Here is a 24,305-nt window from a genome sequence, read left to right as displayed (position 1 = left end):
CCAGTAAATACATTTTGCCTGAGCTCTGCCCTCCATTTTTTCCTCACATTCCAAAGCAACTTGTCTTCTCTGATGAAAGGAGCATCTCCATATTTAAAAGAATTAGTAGTATGGCACTGGAAAGTGCAGAGTTGCTCCTAGCAACATAAAGTTGAGAGCATAGTCCAGGAAAAAATGAACACCACTACCCCGATATAATGCGACCTGATATAACATGAATTTGGATATAACACGGTAAAGCAGTGCTCCGGGGGGCGGGGCTGCACACTCCGGTGGATCAAAGCAAGTTCGATATAACATGGTTTCAGCTATAACGTGGTAAGATTTTTGGGCTCCCGAGGACAGTGTTATATCGAGGTAGAGGTGTATTAGGATCAGAGAAATTGTATGGCTGAAAGAAACTGAGGTTGGGATGGAGTGATGGTGGCTTTTTAGCATGGCTAAATGTTTTCACAGTATCTCCTCTTTCAAAAAAGAGATAAAATAGAGCACACTGGATCTACCTTAATTCTAAAATTGCAACTAGCAGCAGTGATTAGAAATTTCTAGAGGGGAAAAAGAGATACTGCAAATATTTAAGCCTGTTTTATTTAGTAAAGGGCAATGATCAAGTTTACATCTCCAATTTTATCTACTCTCACATAACTATAATCTCCTTGGGTCTGTGCACCAGACTTAAAAAACAAAAACCAACAACTCCCCTGCCCCCCCCCCCCCCCAAAATGATATAAACTAGCCTTCTGCTGCTGAAAGTTATAAAACACTCACTGAATAGCTACTGCTTATGCATACCCTTACAATATTTTTTTCTGAGTACTGCTAATAACACAGCAGAGTAGAACAAAGTCAATGCTGCCCCTCCCCCACAACTCTGAGCTGTGCTTTTACTGATTAATCTAAAGTCACTGGATTCACCATAGATCCAGATACATTAACTGATATAGTCTTTGTTTCATACTGAATTTGTATTCATATAAACAGTACACGAAGCAATACTAAGGGTCCTGAAACCAAATTTACAGAAAACATATTACAACCCATGTTAATAAACTCTGAAAAATTGGGTTGAATAGTATACCTGAAAACTATGAAATTTTATCCATCCCCAGAAGTACCTAATAAAGTAGCACTGAAGAGATGCTAAAGCAGGAGCCAAGAGCTTCTTTGGGGACAGACTGAGGATTTGCCTACAGAGGGAAACTGACCAGCACAGCTAAAGTGGAATAATGTATTCAGCTACACCTATGCCAGTATAACTCCCTCATGTGGACACTATTCCAGAATAAAAATGACTTTATTCCAGAAAAATTAACGGAGCAATTATTACAGAATAAAGTCACTTTTATTCCACAATAGAGAGCGGCCACACAGGGGAGTTAAACCAGAATAGCTATAATGATTATTCTACAATAGCCAGTCAGTTTCCACATGTAGACAAGCCCAAAGAAGAGTGGAGGACAAAGGTACACAATGAGGAAGAGTGCAAAGATGAGGAGGGATAAGCAACGAGAAAGAAAATGGAGGGCTAGAGCAGGGATCTGGGCCTCAGACCCCTGTAGACTATCACATGAAGAAACGGTTTTAAGAACATCTATTTCACAAAACTCTGCTTAAATCTCGTGCCGTGCCTCCCCACCAGTTCTCGGATGACCAATGGCTAAGAAAATCCTGACCAAATCTGCTGCAGAAAAAGCAGCAGGAAGTTGGCACTGCAATTCAGCTCTGCTCTCTGGCATCTCCTACAGTTGCACTGGCTTTCAAATGTCTTGGTGTTCCAAACCTTTGGGCCCAGTCAGTACCACCAAGAGGGGGACTTTGGTTCTAATGCATGCCACACAGCCTACACTGTAGTCTCACTGTTCTGTAAAGCACCGGCTGTAATTTGGCAATATATAAACCAAATTCTATTCCGATTTCATAATGATGATAGATGAAGACATCAATAAAATTGTAATTTCCCAAATCTTAACCACAAAGCCTGCACTGCATGCACATGGGAGGCATTATGACAAATGAAAGATTACACACGTTAAACAAGATCCTTCATTTTTAACTCTCACATAAATCTAGATTAACCTAACTCTAGTGCAACATTCAATTTTTCCTCTAATGAGATATTTTAGTTTGTGTTTTGAAGATCACAGAACACAAATTACAGACTACCATTGACTTGTAAATCCTCGCATTTGGGGGACTTTCATAAACCTTTATCACACAGTATTTCTCATTAAAGATAAGGAGACACCTGTTGAAAAATGCCAGAATAAAAAGTAAATAAAATCACAAAGTTTAGTAGACTGATCTATTTCTTTGTTGTCCAGATGTCAAATTACAATCTTTACTGAGATTACTAAATTTCTCTAACTAGTTTTAAAAAGGTAATCACAGATTTATATAGGCAGAAGCATACATACTAGTTCTACAGTATACAATGTAACTTATTTAGTCTTTATACCATAACATGTATAGCAGTTAAAGAACACTGCACATTTTTATACTGCAAGAAAGTTGATATGAAATGTATTGCTCAAATCATGATTTAATAAAGGGGTACATGGATGGGCAATAATGGATAGCCATTTTCTCCCTATTATAAAGTTAATTAGATAGCCATATTTCCTATTCCAAGAAGAGATCTTAGAGTTGACACATTCCCCACCTAATATTCTGCTGATCTATGATTACTTTTTAAAAAGTGATCTAAGAAGCAAGATAGAACCAATGAATAAAGTGTTTGCTAACAAAGTAATGAAAGCTAACTTTCAAGCGCTAACTACAGCAAAACCATGCTGCCTGGAAGTGAGGGTGTTAAGATCTGGAACACATAGAGACAAACAGTTTTTTGTAGTTTTCTCTAACATCTGCTCTGTTATATACACTAGTGGTACACATCATTTCTATAAAATTCATGAAAAAGAAGAGATGGATATGTAAAATTCATGATTGCAGTGTTGTAGCTGTGTTGGTCCCAGGATATTAAAGAGACAAGATTGGTGAGTTAATATCTTTTACTGGACCAACTTCTGTTGGTGAAAGAGACAAGCTTTCAAGCTACACAAAGCTCTTCATATTTTTCATTTATTTCAATTGCACAGCAATCAAAATAATGTAAATACCAAAACATGATAGGAACAATGCATGTCAGAAACCTGAGAGAAATTTTAACAAAAGGAATTTTAAAAACATCGAGGAACCTCTACGCAGACTTTGAAAGTAGAGCCCTATTCACAAAAAGTTATATAAAAACATAGGGTTAGAAGGGACCGCAAGGGTCACCTAGTCTAACCCCCTGCCAAAATGCAGGATTTGTTGTGTCTAAACCATACAAGAGAGTGGATGAAAAAAAGGTGGGAATACTCCCAAAACACAAAAATTAGAATTATGACACAAAGGGATTAACTTTATTGTTATAAATTAGAAAATGAAATCAGGGAAAGTGATTCTGGGCCAAATTCTACCCTGCCTTACACACTTGGCCCGTCCACTGAACTATTCAGGATGCATGAGGTATAAAATCAGAATATGGTCCTCTGCCCTTAGATTTCTTTCTATTTTTAAAATAGAACATAGTCCTCTTAACTTTGCCTGATATGCAGTCCTTCACATTGGTCACTGAAGGAACACTAACAGGACAAAACCATTTACGTTTTTTAATTGCTACTATGCAACCAACACAACCTTTGGTTATTAAACTTGAATCTTTTTAAAACTTCACACTACTTCATGCTATTTGTTTACTTTCTGGATTTCACTTTGGAAACTGCTCTTACACTCAGATGTGTGTGCAGACCTTTAAACCTAAAGTATAGGCCTGGCTTGACATGAGTAAGTAAACATAGGTAGGCCTCATTTTTTAGTAGACAGAATTAGGGAGGGGACTAGATCAGAAAGCTGAAAACAGAATGTTTGTGCCAAGGTAAGTAAATAGGTCACTAAGCTAACAGACAATGTCTGAGCTAGCTAAGATGGGGGGGAGGAGGGGAAGAGACACCCAGGGAACCATTTACTAAGTCCAAGAACATGGACAGCAAGTGGACAGAGTATGTTGTATAGGGATTGGTTCCTGTAAAATAACCAAACCAGTCCCAAAACATGTAATGCAATGTATAGTGAATGTGAGTGTAATGTGTATATAAATGAAGGGGATTTCTGTGTAACCTTGGATGTGTATTATGTCTGGTACCCATCCACTATGCTTGTGCCTGTTCAACTCAAGAGTAGCTTGATTGTATGCCAGTGACAAGTTTGGAGTAGAGCTGAGTGGATAAGCTGTCAGAAGCCACCCCAACACTAAGCAGAGCCCTGATTAACTTACTCAGGCTCCGGAGTTTATGGACTTTGCTGCCGGATTAAGATCTCAGTGGAGCACTAAAAGTAAACTAGCCTTATTTTTGTGTCTAGCCAGGTTTATCTTGGGATTCTCACAGACTAGCAAAATGCAGAAAGATTTTAAGTGCAAACAATGCAGGGGAATATTTAGATCTAAACATAAAAATTTAATCTGAAATACTAAACCCATAAAAAGCATTTATATAATTATGTGTTTTTAAAAATCTCCTATAAGAAGATTAAAATTTTTGCCTAAAAGGACCCATTGGGAAGTTTAAAAAACAGAATTATACTGAAATGTACTGAACCAGATCACTCTCAAGAAAGATACCTCAAGGATTTCTTCATACTTTTTTACAGTTCTTTTTAGATCATCATCTTTTTCAGCAATTTTTCTATGCAACTGTGTTGTCTCTGCATGATGGGTTTCTATCAGTTCAGTTTCCACATCCTGGGCTTTACCTGTTTTTTAAAAAAGTCAAGAAATATCACAACTGATTAGGTAGCTATATTTTAACAAATAAAAAACATCATCACATTATGAACAGGATTAAAAAGTAAGATTTGAAGACACTTCTATAAAGGTGTCTGAGAAAAAAAAATCTTTCAAGAGGCAAAAATCAAGGAAGTCAAACAATTCATGCTATACATGATCTAAAAAGTAGTGGTGTCTCTCTTTTTCAGCCTGAGGGCCGAACAGATTTCAAGAAGATGAAAGGTCACAATACTTAGCAGCAGATTCAATGCTACCATACTATGTAGGTTTTTATTCCATGCACACTAACATAGTAACTGACTGCCTTCCAGTTGTGCATTAAGCAACGTGACTAATATCTGCTGCATGTTTCTTCTCTCATCCCTGGAGTGTTTGTTTTGATAGAGGATTTTTAAAAAAAAAAAATATACATGTATTTATGTTAGAGAAGGCAAAGTCAAAGAAGTGTGCTTTGCATTTCAATCAAAAGGCAGTGAGGTTTGTGATGGTTCTCAGGAAGTTCATTCCACAGTCCAGGACTGGCCCCGAGAAAGTTGTCTCTCACAGATGAATTTTACCTTTGTTAAAGAGTTCCTCTGTTCCAGGGAATGAATTGTTGACATGCTCTTCATCCCAGGGCTTTAGGTGGTCTCCCAGGACCCAGCCGTGGAGAGTCTTGAAGATAAGGACTGAGACCTTGAACTTGACTTGATATTCTATGGGAAGTCAGCATAGAGAGCAGAGGACAGGTTTGTTGTGCTCGCAGTAGCCTGTATTGCTGAGGAGAAGCGGTGCAGTATTCTGTACTAGTTGGGAGTGTCCTAAGCACTGTAGTCTTTGTGCCCAGGTATATCCGATTGGTCTAGTTAGCCAAGAGGTGAAGAAGGCAAGAATAACTGAGGCCAGGTCTTTATCCACCAGGATGGAACAGATTTTCCTAGCCAACCAGAGACGGTCAAAAGTGTTACCCACGAATGCTGCTATACAAGACCTTACCATCAGCAAAGAATCCAGAAGCACTCCTAAACTAAAGACTCAGTTGACCAATTGTGAGTGTGTACCTTCAGCCAAAGGAGACTGCACCGTAGCTGCAAACTCTTCAAAATACTCTTCAAACTCTTCAAAATACCAGCCTCACTGATGTCTTGCGTGGATTCAGCTTGAGCCAGTTGTTCTACATTCAGGAGCTATCTTGTCCAAACACTGGATCATCTCGGTGGTAGTGGTATGGCCATATGTGGTGAAGGATAGATAGAGCTGCATGACTCACCTACTGAGTGCTGGCATTTGAGTCCACTTTGTATGACCAGTTCAACTTGTGGGTGCATGTAGATGTTGAAAAGGACTAGAGAGACAACTGATCCTTCTGAGACTCCGTAAGTGAATGGTCTAGTGATGGAGATGGAGTTTCCCATCCTTACTTGTTGGGTGTGTCCCTCTAGGGATACACCCAACCATTTTAGCATATTACCCTGGACCCTTGCCACCTCTCTTGGATAGGACAGCAGTATCTCACGGTCAACAGTGCTGAATGCTAGAGAGACGTACAAGAGGATAAGAACAGATGTCTGCCCTCTATCCATTGACAGGATATCATCCATGAGTGCCACTGTAGCAGTTTTAGTTCCATGTCCTGGCCTGAATCTAGATGCCTTATTCTGCCAGCATGAGGGAGCAGAAAACACCTGCAATTCCCTGTCTCAATTCCCCAGGTACAAGGGCATCTCTAGCAAGCACAGAGCCAGAATAGCCAGTTCCTATGCTTCCCCCTTCCCTCACAGTTTTAGGCACAGGGGCAGGCAAGATGTAGATGAAGAAGCATGTTGTGCTCCAGCTATTCCCAGCTGGCACAAGTTAGACTGACTCTCAGCGCTAAAAGCTGCAGGGTGAATTTCCAATTCATAATCAAATATACATTTTCTTAAACAATTGCCATCAAAGGCTACAGTCAGACACCCTGGTCTAATGCTTTGTTATAAGTTTGTTGTGCTGAAAACACAAGTTTTAAAATGCAAACTCAACAATCAAATACAATTACTGTACTTTGACTTTCGTCTCATTTAACAGGATACAAATCATCTCACATACCTACAATTTACCTGTAGAAATTCCTAAAAAGCTAGTTAACTATGCACAAGTCAGGTGTCTTATACACTGGCAGGTGCAGAAGTCCACAGCAACAGCTAGGGAACCCAATCTCTGGGTATAAGAAAGAACAGCTGCAAAAGTACAAAGTTTCCAGTGTACATCTTATAAGCTTTCCAATTGCTCCCTAGGCAAGAATAATATTCCCCACTGCAGAAGCAGGTTTTTTTCCTGACCTGGTTTTCAGCTCTCTAGGCAGGCCTAACTTCACACAACAATGGCTACTACTCAGATCTGTGACTCTTCCTCCTCTATGATACCCATATGAAACTGACCCTACGAAAGTTAACCTGAAATTTTGACAATTTTTATTTGTAACAGACAACAAAACAACAAATCCAGATTACAACAACAACATTTCACTTACTGATTGTTTCATGTACAGCTGTTTCCAATTCCCTTTCCTTTTGAGCCAGCTGAGTATTAAACTCCCTCATCAACTGCTTTAAGGTGGAGTTGTGCTTTAGTTCAATATCTTCCTGTTCAATTCTGTACAACAGAACAAAAAAAGTCAAGAAATTCATTACTGATCTGAGGCGTATAAAGGAAAGACCAAAAGTAGTTTAGAGTTTCTCCAAGACTCTTACTTAAGCATGGTTTTGCATTGAGAAGAAGGTTGGCACTGGGAATAATTCCCTGGGGCCCAGGGAGGCTATTTGCTCCTTTCCTATAGGATGCACCTGGAAAGCCCAGGTGTTTTGCCAAGATGGAAGAGACCAATAAAAATGAGTCCTGGGACTTTTGCTCAGGGAAGATCAAGACAGGAATGCTCTGCATGTAGACAGCGTTATTAGACAAAACCTGGGCTGAGAAACTGTTAGCGCTCTCAACAGTATACCATGTTTTTATGACACACAAGTGCACACACACAAACAGAAGTTTTGGGGTTTTTTTTAAAATCAGCTTGTACCTCTTTCTTTGAAGTCCACTGCCTGAATTTTCAACTGGATTTTGGGTACAACCTGAGGCACCTTAAAGGTGGGCAACCTTTCAGAAGGTAGATGAAGCATCCAAAAATCACATTACTTTTGCAAATTTAGGCCCATAGTTGTACTCTGCCTAAATCTTCTTAAGTATCATGTTTTTTTAATAACCTTTCTCCATTCTCCATTTTGAGGAAATTAAAACTGTGTGTATATTTTAAGCTGTGTATTGAGAGGCACTTGTTACTCCTGGGGGAATTCTGCAATACTGCACGCATGCATAATTAATGAGCCCTGCAGATTTCTATTTTTGTGTGCAGAAAAAAACTTCTGCCAAAATGTTGGTGTAGTTCCACCTTTTTCCCACCAGAGGGCGATGTGGTGATAGAGCAAAGCTGCAGCTCCCCACCAGCGAGGGAAGAGAGAGAGCTGCCTTTGCAGGAGACAGGGGCTTTGGGGAGACAGACAGTGTGGGGCTGCTGGGAGGGTCAGACAGGGGGCTCATAAAGGCTAGTGGGGGCGGACAGACTGGGGCAGGGGCTGAATGGGAGTTGAGGCACAGGGCCACAGGGGGAAGGGAGGTGCAGAGACACATGGGGACGAGTCTGCAGAGCTACACAGCGACAGGGAGTGGCTGGGTGGGAGCACAGAGACACCTGGTGATGGGGAAGGGGATGCAGAGCTACATAGGGATAGGGGAGTGGCTGGGTGAGGGCACATGGGGACAGGGGCAGATGTGCCTGACTGAATGGGAGAGGCTAGGGGTCAGCCAAGGTCTGCATGGGGGAAGCTCCCTAACAATCCCTCCCCACCCCCCAAAAAAACCTGTTCCATACTTTTCCCACCGACACCCAACAACCCTCCAAGTTCACACACAGGCTCCTTCCTAGCAATTTACTTCCCTCTCCCTCAGCTCCTCCACTACCCCTGACTCTCCCAAGCCTTTGCACTGCTTCTGAGGAGTGCAAGAAATACAGTTCTGTATTGTAGTTTAAATTAATTATTAGTCGTAGTTCTGTATTAATATGCCTAGTAGGGAATCTATTTGTCAAAAAACATTTCCTGAATTTTTTGTTGTTGTCTATATTGTTACAGACATACTTGCTGACAGGTATTTTGAAATAAATGACCAAAAATAACTGAAACTGGTGTAATTATATTGTGTTATTTTGACAAAATAAAATATGCAGAATTTTAAAATACTGTGTGCAGAATTTTTATTTTTTTGTTGGAGAATTCCACCAGGAGTAAGTTGTATAGGAAAGCTGCAAAAAACATCACTGAGCCCAAACCAAGAGTGATATATATTGTTTTGCAAAATACTGTACTTTTCTTTGGTTTACGAACTAACACTTATTTTTCACTTGTTTGTGAAGGATTACTTTCAAGTGCTTTATTTTTTTTTTAAATAAATCCTTAGTAAAATATTAATCTCTATTTTACTAGTCTAATATAAGCTTAAAAATATATGTATTCGTCTTCAGGTTAAAGTGACTAAAGATCACGTTTTTAAAAAAAAATAGTTTAATGGACTAAGGAATATAGAAGACACCTGATTTTCTGTTCCATTTCTTCTAAAGATTCCTTCTTCATTATATCTAGTTCCTGCTGATGCTCCTTCCGCAAAGTACGCAAATCCTTCTGCACCTTGCTTATTTCTTTGCGCAGTTTTTGCTTCTCTCTCTCAGCCTCCTCCAGTTTAGCTTGCAAGTCCTTTTGCTGAGTCTGCATATCACCAAGTAATTTCTGCAGCTCCAAATCAGATTTAGTCTTTTCTTCTGCATTTTCTTCAAAAACTTTCAGCTGGCTATTTCTTTCATCCAACTGCTGCTGGAGCCCTTGCAATTTTTCTTCATATTTCAAAGTTACCTCTGCCATCTCAACCTTCCATGCTTCTTTCTTCTTTATTATATCATCCTCCAACTCTCTTATCTTCTGCTCCAAAGACTGACTCACTTTATCTTTTTCTTGAAACTGTTTCTGGAAGTCCCCAATCACATTTTCCATATCATGATGTTTTTGTACTTGGGCTTTTAATTCTTCTCTGATACTTGCTAAGTCATCACCATCTTTTGTGAGTTGATCCAGCAACAAAGAATATTTCTTATTTTTTTCCTCTATTTCTTTCTGGAGCCTTTCAATCACAGCTTGTTCTTCTTTTAGATTTTTCTCAGTACATTCCAATTTTTTTAAGAGTTCCTCCTGTTGGCTTTTCATTTTTAACTTAGAGTCATTACTTTCTTGTTGCTCGTTCTCATACTTCTGCAATAATCCATCCTTATCTATTAAGTCTTTTTGTATTACACTTATTTTCTCTTCATACATCTGTCGTACGTTCTCTAGCACACTGGCTTTTTCTTGCTCTATGGAAGCTTTTACATTTTCTACTTTTTGCATCATTTCTCTTTCCAAGTCTGCTGAATCTCTTATTAATCTATTTTTTTCTTCTAAATCCATAATTTTGGCCTCTTTTTCCTGCATTTTTTGTTCTAAATCTTTTAACTGATTTTCCATAGCTAGCTTAAACTGTTGTTCCTTTTCTTCCATTTGAGAGGTAAACTGCTTCTTAACAGAAGCTATTTTTTGTTCCGCTTTTTTTTTCAGGTCTGCTAATTTAGTAGTGTTTTCTGCAATCATCCTATCTTCCAGCATCTTCAACTCTTCTTCTTTGCTTTTCATCACTGCCGTTTTCATTTGTTCAAATTCTCTCTGCTTTGTATCGAGTTCAGCTTTCATTGAATCCATTTGCTTTTCAAGACTTAGCACTTTTTCTTCAGCCTCCTTGAACCTGTTGTCCTTTTCGACAACTACAACCTCAGCCTGCTGAAGTTGCAGAACAAGCTCTTTTTGCTCAGTCTCTCTTCGCTGGTTGTGCCTTTTAAGTTCTTCCATTAAAGAATCATTTTCCGCTGTTTTCCGAGCAATGTGTTCCTCTAGCTCAGCAATTCTCGCTGTTTGGATTTTTAACTCTGCAGTTAATTTTCCTTCTTGCTTTTCCCTTCTCCTCTGCTTTTGTTCCATTACATCTTTCAAACTATCTAAATTCCTGCTTTGCTTATCCAGCTCCTCCTTAAGTTGATTTATCTCTTCATCCTTTCCACCAACTTGGATATTATTTAATTCAAGCTTGCTTTGTAATTCTTTAATAGTATTGTGATTCTGGGTAAACCTTAACTGTGCTTTTTTCTTCCATTCTGACAGTTTGTTCATCCAGTGGTCTACCTGCTCCAAAGCTGATGCTTTTTCTTGACTCAGTGACTCAACCCTGGAAGATAATTCCTGCACCTGATTCAATAATTGCAGTTGATCCTCTTGGTGTTGCTTGCTTAACAAAGATATGGCTGCTTCTTTTTCTGTTAAACCGATGCTGTTTTCAAGTTTGACATTTAGTTCATTCACAAGCTTGTTGAGAGCACAGATCTCAGATTCTTTTTCCTTAAGCTCCTCTCTCATTGAAGTGACAACATTAATATTTTCAGATAACTCTTTCCGTAACTGTGTGATACAAGTTTCCTTCTCTGTTGCAGCCTGTTGCTGATGCCCCCCTTCTTTTTGTAACAGCTCCTTTTCTGTTACAAGTCTTTCAATGTCAGCTTTCATGAGTATAATTACATTTTCCTTATCTTGTAACTGTTGTGTTGACTCCTGCAAAGAGCTACTTACTGTAGTATGATGTTCTGTTATTTGTCTAAGCTGTGTTTCTAGTTCAGGAATTTTACAGTTTTTAATTAATATTGCTTTTTTAATTTTTGTAGTTTGATGTTGACAATGTGCAATTCTGGAGATTACTAAATTAATTTTTTCAGTACATTTTTCAATTACTTCATTGGTTTTAGTTTTCAATAAAGTGTCAGCTTCCTTCCAGTAAATATCCAGCTGTGCTGCTAGTTCGCTTGACAACCTCTCAAATTCAATTTGTTTTTGCTGACTCGCCAAATGTTTATCCTCTAGTTTTTTCTCATAATCCTCACGTTCTTTACAATGTGAGGATTCCAGAATTTGGAGTTTTTCATCAGATGTTTTCAACATATCTGTCAGTTCCATAACTTTTATCTTGTGTTTTTCTTCCATTATTTTCTGCTCCCTGAGCTGTTCCTGTAATACAGCCTGGTCCTTCAGAGACTGACTGAGGTCATCTTCTAGTTTTTCAAGTTGTGCTTTGAGATCAGTTTCACTTTGTGACAAGGTGTTCACCTGTGCCAATAACTGCTTTAGTTGTTCTTGCAATTCATTCCAAGATTCGTCTCTCTTCACTTGTTCTTCCTTCAGCCGGGTGATCTCTATGTTAGTCCCCTCTTTCTCAGCACTGAAGGTGGCTAGCTTCTGCTTCAGGTCTTCAACTTCCTTCTCTTTTTTATGTAGTTCCATTTCGTGCTTTTCCTTGAGCTCTTCAACTTGCTGATCGAGTTTTTTCCCCCATGTTTGTTCAACTTCTTCTAGTTCCCGCCTATGAGCTTCTGCAAGACTTTCCAGCTGCTCCTTCTGATTCATTTCCAGTTTTGACACAGCATCATTTAGTCCAGCTGAGCTGGCATGTGCCATTTCCAGCATTTTTGCATTGAAATGTTTCTCTTTCTGACTGAACTCCAACTGCTTGTTTTCAAATTCTTTTTTCAGTTTAGCTTCTTGTTCTGAAAGTTTCTTCTTGAACATTTCTTGCATCTCTTTTGCTTTTTGTTTGATTTTTTCCATCTTTGTTCCTTGATGTTTTAAACTATTTTCATATTCAACTTGTAAAGCACTAATTCTCTCCTCTTTGACTGATAATTTCTGTTTGAGCTCTTCCACTTGTTGATTCTGCTGCTTTTTTAGTTGTTCAAGTTGATTTTCCTTCTCAACCACATCTCTCTTTGCCTGATCAGTCTCTGTACTGAGATCTTTCAGTTGAGATTCATACTGTTGCTTTAGAGAGGTTATTTTCTGCATATTTTCACTGCTCTGCTCTTCTAGCTGCTGCCTCAAGTCACGTACCTGGGATATGTAAGAGTCTAATTCAGTCCTAACTTCATTCAGCTGTGATTCAGCTCTTACAATCTGTTCTTTAAGATGTGATTTTTCAGCTTCCATAATTGTCAACTTTTGTTGCAGCTCTGTTAACTGTCCTTCATAAACCTTTGCCTGCTCACTGGAGTTATTTTGGTGTGACTGGCAAAGGTCTCCTAGTTTAGCAGACACTTGCTTAAGTTCAGCTTCAGATATTTCAAGTGATTCCTTTAGTTTATGTTCTTGTGCTTTTAATTCCTCCAGATGTTTTTCTTTTTCTTCCAACTGTACCTTGAGTTGGTTAGTTTCTTCTGTGCGTGCCTTCTCAATTCCTTGGACAGATATGTCATGCTCTTTAACCATCATGTCAATTTTTTCCTGGTACTGGTTTCTCTGTTGTTCCAGTTTTGCCTCAGACTCCTGCTTTATTTTATCTACACCATCTTTCAATACAAAGTGCTCTTGTTCTAGGTCATGACGTATTTTTAGTGTTTCTGATAACTCGAAAGATAATGCTTCTAGCTCTGTTTGTTTCACATCAAGCTTTTCTAATGTTTTTGCATTCATCTCTTCTATGTGTGCACGGAAAACGGTCTCTTTTTCTTTCAACATTATATCCATTTCTTGCTCATGTTTCTCTCTCAATTTCTCTATTGTGGACTGTTGCTGTTGCTTTAAGATTTGAAGTTTTTCTGTCCAAAGTGCTTCCTCCTGCTGCTTCACGTTTTCTAGCTCTTCCCTGTGCTTTTCAACCATTACAGTGATTTCTTTATTATACTTGTTTTTTTCAGACTCTATCAAAGTACTTAGTTCCTCCAATTGTCTTTTGTCATCTTGTGAATACTTTGCAAGGGAACTTTCCAATTCAAGAATTCTCTGTTGAAAGAAGATTTTTAAAAGTGGTATGAATAAACAATTTTTAATTATTTATCAGATTCAAATTCTACAAATTCCAACTGTGGCCCACTTAAAATAATAATAATAATAATCAACAATACACTAAAACAAACAGAATCAATTTGTTTTATGTAAGCCATTTATTGTATTGTCATTTGTTATTAATTTTGTTTCCACTAAGTTATATGGTAATAATAAAATAAAAGAAGACCTTCTATTTCACTTATATTAAAAATGTACATGTGATAACTTCTTTGAAAGGTTTTAAAATAATGTAATAAATACATGAGGTAATTCATCAGAACTGCTGTGAGCTTCAGAGGCTGATGGCTCTGGTTCCAGTAGTTTGAGTGTCGGCAGGTGCTCAGTAGTCTTCGCACACATCTGCTAACGTACCTTATTCCTGGCCTTTACACTGTTGATATTGTAATCCTAGACCTGTTTTGAGCAGAAACGCCCAATCTAGAAAAATTCTGTAGTGGTTTAGTAATGTATAAAATATCCGTTAGGTAACTAGTACACCTCTACCCCGATATAACGCGACCCAATAAAAAACGAATTCGGATATAACATGGTAAAGCAGCGCTCCGGGGGGGGGGGAGGGGGGGGGTGAGCACTCCGGAGGATCAAAGCAAGTTCAATATAATGCGGTTTCACCTATAACGTGGTAAGATTTTTTGGCTCCCGAGGACAGCGTTAGAGGTGTAGATAAAATTGTTTTACTTGTGACCTAAAGGGTCAGACCCTTCAAACTCTCACTCAAGCAAAGTCTTATTCACTTGATCATTATTTATTGTTAACATTTATATCATGGTACCACCAAGAGGCCAAAAAGATTGACCTCTTTGTGCTAGGCAACGTATGCAAAAATTCTGCATGGGGAATACAAGTACGTGCCCTAGGCCTGAACATGAAAGAAGTATATTTCCATGTTCTGCCATTTAACGCTCCACAAAATTATAAACTGCAGCACAACACGGTAACAAAAATATATGTTTTAAGTGTGACAGTCTTTCATCATAGCCAGTTCACACAAGTCAACCATGTCTACTAGCATGAAGCTGTTAATATGCAGAGAAGTGGTTAGTTAACATTTTGAAAATTTTACTCACAGTTCTAGATGTCTGTATTTCTTGCTGCATGTCCTGAAGTTTCTTCTCACACTCTGATTGTATTGCTTTTTTCTGCAGTTCTAATTCTTCTAATGCCAGAGATTCCTGTTGCTCTTTTTCTTGTACTGTCTGTAAACACTCGCTTTGACTTTTTTCCTGTGTCAAAAATTATGAATAAAACAATATTGTACAAAAGAAACCTCCAATAAGTAACTCTTTTTACATCATGAGATGGTTCTACAAAGCAATTAGCAAGAGAAAAGGAAATCACATTTCAAATGATTATATAACTACATTTTCTACCCACAATCGACTTTGTTTTTCATAGCAACATAAACATAACATTTTGTTAAAGATCTTTTGCAAAATCCCCACACCAGCAGTAAATAGAAAGTTTTTCCAGGTAAATAGCCACAAGCTAACATACTTATCTTCTGCATAATCTATACTTTAAAATAAAAATTAAGCTTCTAATCTTTATGATTGAGAAAACAATCTTAAAAATGTGAACTGAGTGTTAATGCAGTGTAATTGTATCCGTGTCGGTCCCAGGATATTAGAGAGACATGGTAGGTGAGGTAATATCTTTTGTTGGACCAACTTCTGACTTGAAGAAGGGCTCTGTGTGGCTCAAAAGCTTAGAACATAAGAACGGCCACACTGGGTCAAACCAAAGGTCCTTCTAGCCCAGTATCCTGTCTTCCGACAGTGGCCAATGCCAGGTGCCCCAGAGGGAATGAACCGAACAGGTAATCATCAAGTGATCCACCCCCCTGTCGCCCATTCCCACCTTCTGGCAAACAGAGGCTAGGGACATCATCCCTGCCTATCCTGGCTAAGAGCCATTGATGGATCTATCCTCCATGAATTTATCTAGTTCTTTTTTGAACCCTATTATAGTCTTGGTCTTCATAACATCCTCTGGCAAGGAGTTCCACAGGTTGACTGTGTTTTGTGTTCTTTTGTTTGTTTTAAACCTGCTGCCTATTAATTTCATTTGGTGACCCCTGGTTCTTGTGTTATGAGAAGAAGTAACAATAGGGATTACTGAAAGATGGTGAGGTTTAGGGGATGAGACATGGGTTTGCCATACAGACAGACTTCTGTTCCCACCCAGCTCTGCCAGAAGTAACCTTGTACATTTTAGGGATGCTTACAAGAGCTGCCCTCATCTTCTCCTGGAACTCCTTTTCTTGAGCCTGTAATCTCTCATTTAGCTCCTGCTCTTTGGTAGCCAGTTCTCTTTTATGCAATTTCACTAGTTCAGCAACACGCTCTTCTGAAGACTTCTGTAAATTCAAATCAGAGAAATTACTGATTTTTCAATAAACAAACATCCCCTGCATTATTTCTCATACAGTGGAGGAACAATGCTAGTGTGAGTTACAAAGGGAATTGTCTAATTGCTTCTCTTTAATAGGCAGCATGTTACTCAACATGCATAAGTAAAAATTACATGTTAAAAGAATAATCCCAATAAGAAGTTATTTTAAAGTTTCCGAAATGCTTTTCCGTGCTCTCTCACCTCATGCATAGTGCTAGTCACAGAATAACAAAAACTCTGAGGTCTCTCCCAACAGTGCTCCCAAATCCATTTACGGCTTTAATTTTGTTTTAAATTGGAGAAAATTTTCTCACAGCTTTACGATATAAGCTACTGTTTGTAGCTCCCTTTCTATGCTCAGTAAGTCAGTTTCATGAGCCAACATATAGGACAAAGCTCAACTGGTGAAATCATCGTAAGAGATGCTGTTTAGTCAAATTCGAAGGCCTACACAGGTAGGTAAATTATTTATGTAAGCAAGTTTATAAATCCTCCCCCAGCGACAAACCACATTCACCTAAAACACTATATTAGAACTATAGTGTGGCAATCTATTACCACAGCAAAGTTAATAACGTAACAAATAAACACAAGAAATTGTTGTTCAAATTGAAAATTATTAGAAGAATAAGATGGAGGAACACAGATTCATATCCGAATACAGTGGATGGAATGAGAGCACATTCTACAAAAGCACACACTGTGGCAGACTTTTAAAATCTTCAGACTTGTTAAGACTAAAAATGCTAAATAAAAAGTACTTATTTTAAAAATCATAACCATAATAGAGACAAGAAGAACTGATATGTTAATCATACTTAGTTTTCCTTTGTCACAAATAGCACTGGAATATTTTAAGAAGCCAGTAGAAAAGAGGTGTCTATTGTGACTATTTCAGGTCCATGGCCAGAGACACTGATTAAACAATATCAGAGGGGTAGCCGTGTTAGTCTGGATCTGTAAAAAGCAACAAAGAGTCTCGTGGCACCTTACAGACTAACAGATGTATTGGAGCATAAGCTTTTGTGGGTGAATACCCACTTTGTCAGACGCATGCTTATGCTCCAATACATCTGTTAGTCTATAAGGTGCCACGGGACTCTTCGTTGCTGATTAAACAGTGTGCAACCAGGAGGTCAGTTCTGAGCAGTTTGTGTGCATTTCCTTTAACATACTATTTTAAGCTTCCACAGGCTGCCAGAGAAAAGGACAGATGAATTTTGAAAGGTTTAAACTACTGTAGTACTTTATTACTGAAAACATTTTTCCTTAAATTTCTTTTTTTCTATTAAATAGTGAGGAGTTTGAAAACAAGCCCGGATATGTTAACACATTTTACAGCCAAACCTTTGTTAAATTAAAGCGTTAATTTAAAAACAAATGAGACATACTCGGCCTTAACTTTTACCTTCATAATCTCAACCACCTCCTGCTTCACCCTGGTTAACTCTTGTTGAAGATTTACACGTTCTTCCTCACTTGTTTTTTCTATTGCTTTGATTTTTTCATCCATCTCTGCTTGCAGCTTTTTCCGTGCTTCCTCTACCTTTTGGGCTGTACTCAGAGCCTTCTCAAGCTCTTCAAATGCTGCAAGAAAGAAAACAAAGATATTTGATATTCCAGAAATAATTATTTTCCTTGACATGTATACAGGGCTCCCACTAACTACAAGTTACACACCAGACAGAAGAATCTGGCCCTAACAATCCACCGTATGCTCACATGGGCTCATTAATCGGGAAGGGGAAGAGAACAGAACAGTAGTTGCTACTTCCTAGACCAGTATTGCATTTAGGTAACTATATATTTTGCTCACCCAGAATCAGAATGAAGTGCACCAACTATAAACATATAAAACCACAGCTCTTCCTCTAGCTTCATATCCTGACTAACTGAAGCTGAAAAAGACTGAAGAATGCTCCATGAAGAAAAGTTAACTTATCACCAGTTTATTTTAAAGAAATCTTACACTAAAATTATTGGTAGAATAAATAGAAAGCCAGGAATGACTGGAATGTATATCCACTTTTATTTAACCATAGAAAGAGTTCTGTCCTATTAGAATAAGGAAGAACAATTCTGGTACATTTCATTTATCACAGAGTTTTTGTCAGTTTATCAACAGATATCTGTGGTAAAATTGAAATATTTTTAAACTTTGCAAATTAAAATATCAGAGTAAAACATTACTTTTAACTGATGTTTTACCTCCAAAAAACTCAGATTATACTAAAAATATGCCCACAATGGACATCCAGCACAGAATATTGAAATACAATAGTTATTTAAATTTGTACATGTTAATTGATTCTCAGGAACAAATTCTGAATCTGTTATATAGTCCAAATACAGAGAGTGGTCACGATTTAAAAAATAAACATTTGCCAACTGTTAAGGCACAGAAGTATCAGAGATGTCACAGTTATTTCTTTCATACATAATAATTTAAACATACCAAGAAGTCATATTTTTGTGTTAAAATGCTACAATAGTACTGAATAATCACAACCGGTTATGCCGAGGATTCCTTTAAAATCAAGTAAATTAAACCAACTCACTGGGACTAGGATTTGGCCCTTACTGGGGAATCCCTGTTTCTGACTGTGGTAATGAGTATGGGGCTCTCTCTGCTGCAAAGGCAAATAAAAAGGAAAACCCATTTTTAAAATGGGTTCTTATATAGCTAATTGTTGGTACAGATTAGTAGAACCTTCTTTTCAGCACTTTTGTAAAACTCAACTCCAAGGTGAAAATCTCAGAAATTTCTAATCCAAAATACCTAAAAAAAAAAAAGCCTATAGCTCAACTACAAGCTTGGCTAAATACTTGGATACTGTTTTTGAAACAAAGAGATAATGATTTTCAAAAAATTCAGAGTTCTAGCTTCTCTTCCTCTTAATAGTAATTTCCTTTCAACAGGGCCGGAGCTCTCCAGGTTTCTTTGGTTCACCCTTAATCTACTCTGGTTCAGACTGATCATTACAATGCCTCTTATTCTGCGACAACACAAACAATTACATATTGTTAAGTAGTTACAATTCTTATGCACTTATGGTTACATATTTTTATTATGTATTAAAAACCCTCCAGGTGTTTTACTTGCCCATGAGTTAGAAAGGTGAAAGACACTTTGCATTTATGGTGTTTGAATTACATTTAAAAATAAAGCTTTTAACTATAATCTGAGCCTACTCCTGCATTTTCAGGAGACTTATTTTCTTAAAATAATTATGTTCACCCAAATTATGACTTTTTGGAGTTAATTTCTCGAGGAAGCTTTTTCGTGGGTCCTCACAATGGGAACTAGAAAGTGATATTTTTTCTGACAGTAGCAAAACACTGACAAGTTTTTTTTTTAAAACCTCCCTCCTGCTTTAATGATCAGAAGAACTGAAGTGTTTAAATACATTATAAACGTTAAAAACACTGGAGATGTTTTTTGTGCGTTTTTTATATTTAGTAAACCAATATAAAACAGAGTGGAAACGTACACTCTGCTCAGTCAGCGCTGCTGAAAAAAAGGTACACAGTGCTTTACGACAAACAGCTCTGCTAGTGCACAACCCCGCAGCCCACCCAGGCATGCACCTTCTGGGGTCAGCAGTAATCCATATCCCCTATTCCACATTTGCCAGTGCCTATAAGTCATGGATTAGGGTTGCGACCTTTCTAGCTGCTGGTAAATGGACCCCCCGAGGCCCTGCCCCTTACCCCGTCTTTTCCCCTAAAGCCCTTCCACAGCTCCACCTCTTCCCTTGAGGCCATGGCCCCTTCTTTGCTTCTTCCCCCAAGACCCCCCCCCCCCTTGCCCCATTGTGTGCTCCTTCCCCCCCCCCCTCGCCGTCACTTCCTGGATCATCTCTGCCTCCCTCCTCACCCCCCACCCCACGCGCTGGGCTCCCTCTGCTCCAGGGCTGGGACAGGAGCTGCTGCAGCCTGATAAGGAGCTGCCTGCAGGTAGGAGGCAGCCTGGCTGAGCAGGGGCTGGTGCAGGCTAATGACCCAGCGCTTCCCCCTGCCCCACGGTAAACCTACTTTTGGTATCCGATCAGTACATCTGACCCAGACACTGCCAGGTCCCCTTTTCAACCGGACTTTCTGGTTAAAAAAACCGGGCACCTGGCGAACCCTAGTATGGATACAGCCTTCACTCGTGCACTTGCAGGGGCTAGAGTGATCTTCCTCACTTTCTCCTGCAAACCTATGTATAGCCGGCTATAGTTTGTCCGTAAGTACTTTACACAGAGTATCCACACTGCCAGTGTCACAAGTTACTTTTTTAAAAACATAACAGCTTTTACCAGAAGTAGATTCAGAAATAAAAACTGCTGTTAAAAATTTCAAATTTATTTAACTCTTTTTTCATAGGAGCGTCTCACACTTTCAACGCTTGGGCTGAGTAATATACACTGCAATTTCATGTAAGCAATTTGTTAATTAATGGGGGGGAAGTGCATTTGCCATAGCCTGCAGATAGATCAAATAAAAGATTTCAAGTTCACACTAGGACTGACTACTAAAATGTAGCAGTTTAGCAACATGCAGTAGGCCAGCTCCATCACCGTAAGCACAAGCACAATGCTGAGGGGAAAGTTAGATAAGCTGGTGGATAAAAGGTCAAGAGTACATGATAGCACAAAGAAGCAACACTTCACAGGAAGACATTCTGTTCTCTAAAAGTGAAATTATATGCATCTCAGGCACTTTTAGTATTTAAGCAAGAACCTAATATTTTTGTTCAAGGTAGTTAATTCTAGTGTAATATGACACTCAACTGATAATTTCAAACCAGCAGGAGGTTAAACTAGCATCCTTCCAGTTAAACAAAACTGACTAATTTTGCATCTATCAGGACTTTATGAGGCTATAAAACTGTAATAATAAGCCTTGTTTGTTCATTAAAACATCTCTAGGCTGAACCCAGAAACTAGGTTATCTTTGTCCTTCTCTCCACTAGCAAAGTGACTGCTAAAACAGACATGTTAAAATACAAACATTTGGAATAATGTTAAAGTTAATTTTCTCTAACGTATCTTGGCAAAACAAAAATCCAAGAAATATAGCAAACAATACTATAATCTAGCCTTGCAAAATCCAATTCATCTGCTCACCCTGGTCAAATAGGAATTTTTTCTGTCCAGTATGACTAAAGCCATTAATGCTGCCATCAATGTTAGAGGAAGAGTAGGGTACTTTTATTATTTTTACCACCACCATGCCTTGCACTGGCAAGTTCTTGACAATTTTTTAAACACTGCTCTACAACAGTTAGTACACATGGTAAAAATATCTAATTTTTTAAAATTTCATTTAATGTCAGTCTGTATTGTGAAGGGTTCCTGATAACCAATATCTCAAGAGTACTGATGGGGTAATTGTCAACTAGAATACCACCAAGTGGTGAAAACGAGGGACTACAGCACTGAGCATGGATATGAAACAGACTGGGGAAATATAAATTTCATCTGTTTCAACCAACTCACAAAATGCAACTGTAGAGAAGAGGCAACTCAAATAAGCAATATGACAGTTAAGCTCGATATACTTACAGTGGTTGTTTTGTGCATTTAACCTAATATTAAGAAATGCATATACTAGAATTCTTATTAAGCATGCTCTTGCTCTCTGTAAACCATGAAGGGTAAATTAAAGGAGAATTATTTAAGTTGTCAAAATGAATACCAGTATGGCCTACAAAGAGATGGCAAAATAAAACACAATACAATTTGCCTAATAAAGGCAGAAATAATTGCATTATTCTACTTGGTACTAAAATAGATTACCGTCTTTAACATTAAATGAATATCTATAGTGTTCAAAATGTTGAATAGTGAGGATTTATGCCAAGTATTTAATAATATGTAAGAGCCTGAGGTTTTCAAGTGCAAGTTTACAAACACCCTGCCTACTTTTGATAAATTGTAACTTGATAGCCAAATATTGCAAGGATTTAGAAAGTTAGTTACAATTCATTTAGGTAAAAGGACTGAAGTTAGACATTGCCTGAGAAGCAAAGAATTTACTTTGTAGAGCCTGGTTCAAGCACCCATTGTGTGATGTAAGAAAAAGAGAGCCCTTACCCCAGTCCTGTTCATACAAGGCTTGGGAAAGGCACCATGATTCACTTATTGGCATGTGTGGATGCACAAAAATAAGATGCTTTGTGAGATTTCAATATAATGCACCCTGACTATAAAAAGTTGAACTGTAATTATCAAATAGGGAGATTTACATACTTGTGATTTTATGTAATATTTATTTACAAAATAAGCTTATATATCATGTTGCTACATAACCATACATAATAGTGAATATTCACCAGTTTAAGTTATTTGTATCAAATGAAATAATGGCCCATTTCATCAAGCTCACCTAATTAAAATGATGGTTTAAGTATAAAGGAAAAGCTACAAAGGAAAGAAAGTGAACAGATTTATGATTCCAGGTAAGTTAAAAATACAGCCTGACATATTATAACATGCTGTATTTAAACAGATAAAACGTCACTATGAATGATACAGTATCTATACAAGTGTAATGAAAGTAAGCTTGCACATATCTTAGCCATAACTTACTTAACATAAAACAAATTTTCTTTCCATAAATATTCACTTTCACGTTCCCTTTTGGTAAAGTAACAATACTTTGTGAAGATAAGCAAGTCTAAGAAAGAAAGAAAGTGAACAGATTTATGATTTGGACATTCACCAAAATTGGTGACATGGTGAAAAGAGTAAGATATGGGTTTAGTGTACTAAACAAAATGTACAGGCCTGTGATAAATGCATGTAACAGTAATATTACAGTCATTACAGCAGAGGGCTGTGGCCTAAAAGCCATGTCAATTGCTCTATTACAATTAGTAATAAAGCAGTTTTACAACTGACAATTATAGTAATTTAATGCTGCTGAATCAAACTATATTTTAAATAGTGTGTGACACTTTCATCTTAAACTGAAGTTATATCTCGACATGACTGATTTTAGTCTTCATTCTGAATGATTTTCTAGAATGCACAAAGCCAGGCAGTAGTAAGGAAAACTGAATAAAAGGGAAAAGCACAGAAACACCTCTCCGAGCTACTAACAGAAATTTTCTGTACTCTAATTTGATTACTAACTTTCTATCACTGAAAACTAGGATCCAATATGACACAGCAAATGGTCCAGAAGCCAAAACCATTCTTATTTTAAATAGCATGTTCAACAGTGTAGAACATTGTGCCCTCAAACCCATAGAAAGGTCACTACAGTAGGTGCATATACTGTACTTAGATGCTGACAGGACTGATACATCAAAGTGGTTTGTGGGTGTGGTGTTGGTGTGGTTTTTTTGGTTGTTGCTGTTGTTTTGGTTAAAAAGAGATTTGGGATGGAAATCTCGACTTCCCAAAACGTGATGGTCAGCATAACACACCCCGTAAGTCAAATCGTGTGTATCACCACAATAGTTAATTTTGCAAAGTACAAAGGGAATCATCTCTGTTCTGTTTTGAAGCGCTAAGTAAGCCAAAAGAAGAAGTTATTTATGGACTATTCTCCATGCTACAAGACATGCAACTGGTTTTGATTGCTTCAATGTTCTATTTCAGATAGCTAAGGTAAAATACTTCATACCTACAGGTGTACTAATTAAAGCACATTTTTCCTGCTAAGAGAAGTTAAAATACTAACAACTAACCTGTATGCACTTATTTTTAAAGAAACATTATTGAAAGCAAATACTACAAATTAAACATTACAGTCTCTGAAAAACATTACCAGAGGCTAATTTTATAAAACCCTGAAGCTAATATTTGCTTAGTTTTGAAATCTGGTTTTTATAAAGCTAAAAATAAAAAAAACCCTAACAACCGGAAAACTGGATTTTCTAAGCCAGATGTTTGGTGTTTTCACAAGTTTTCCAAAGGTTTGCTAATAGACCATCTATGGAATTATATTTCTTTTCTGTTTACCTTTTCTGGCTTTAGATGCTCAGTCAGTTTCTTTGCATCATTCAGAACGTACATGATTTACTCATGTTGTAAATCCATCTTTATAGTGTAAAGTTCTGTTTTAATTTTACCTAGATATAAAGTGAACTGCAATAAAATTTCTGAATCTGAACTTCTCATTAG

General features: G+C 37.8%; 1 protein-coding gene across 3 annotated transcripts in view; it reads right to left on the bottom strand.

Moving 5' to 3' along the window:
- LOC112104952 (golgin subfamily A member 4) overlaps nt 1–24,305 on the bottom strand; it is a 110,231-nt gene that overhangs the window by 31,106 nt on the left and 54,820 nt on the right. For all 3 annotated transcript variants that reach the window (XM_026663460.1, XM_026663458.1, XM_026663459.1), the window contains 6 exons: nt 17,597–17,775; nt 16,022–16,153; nt 14,865–15,020; nt 9,425–13,731; nt 7,317–7,438; nt 4,661–4,791 (listed from right to left, as the gene is read on the bottom strand). In XM_026663460.1, coding sequence (XP_026519245.1) covers nt 4,661–4,791; nt 7,317–7,438; nt 9,425–13,731; nt 14,865–15,020; nt 16,022–16,153; nt 17,597–17,775 — 5,027 coding nt within the window. The remainder of the gene's footprint in view (nt 1–4,660; nt 4,792–7,316; nt 7,439–9,424; nt 13,732–14,864; nt 15,021–16,021; nt 16,154–17,596; nt 17,776–24,305) is intronic.

Source organism: Terrapene carolina, unplaced genomic scaffold (genome assembly GCF_002925995.2).
Source record: "Terrapene carolina triunguis isolate 2854851 unplaced genomic scaffold, T_m_triunguis-2.0 Scaffold33715, whole genome shotgun sequence".
NCBI classification, from domain to species: Eukaryota; Metazoa; Chordata; order Testudines; family Emydidae; genus Terrapene; species Terrapene triunguis.
This window is presented reverse-complemented; position numbering and strand designations above follow the sequence as displayed.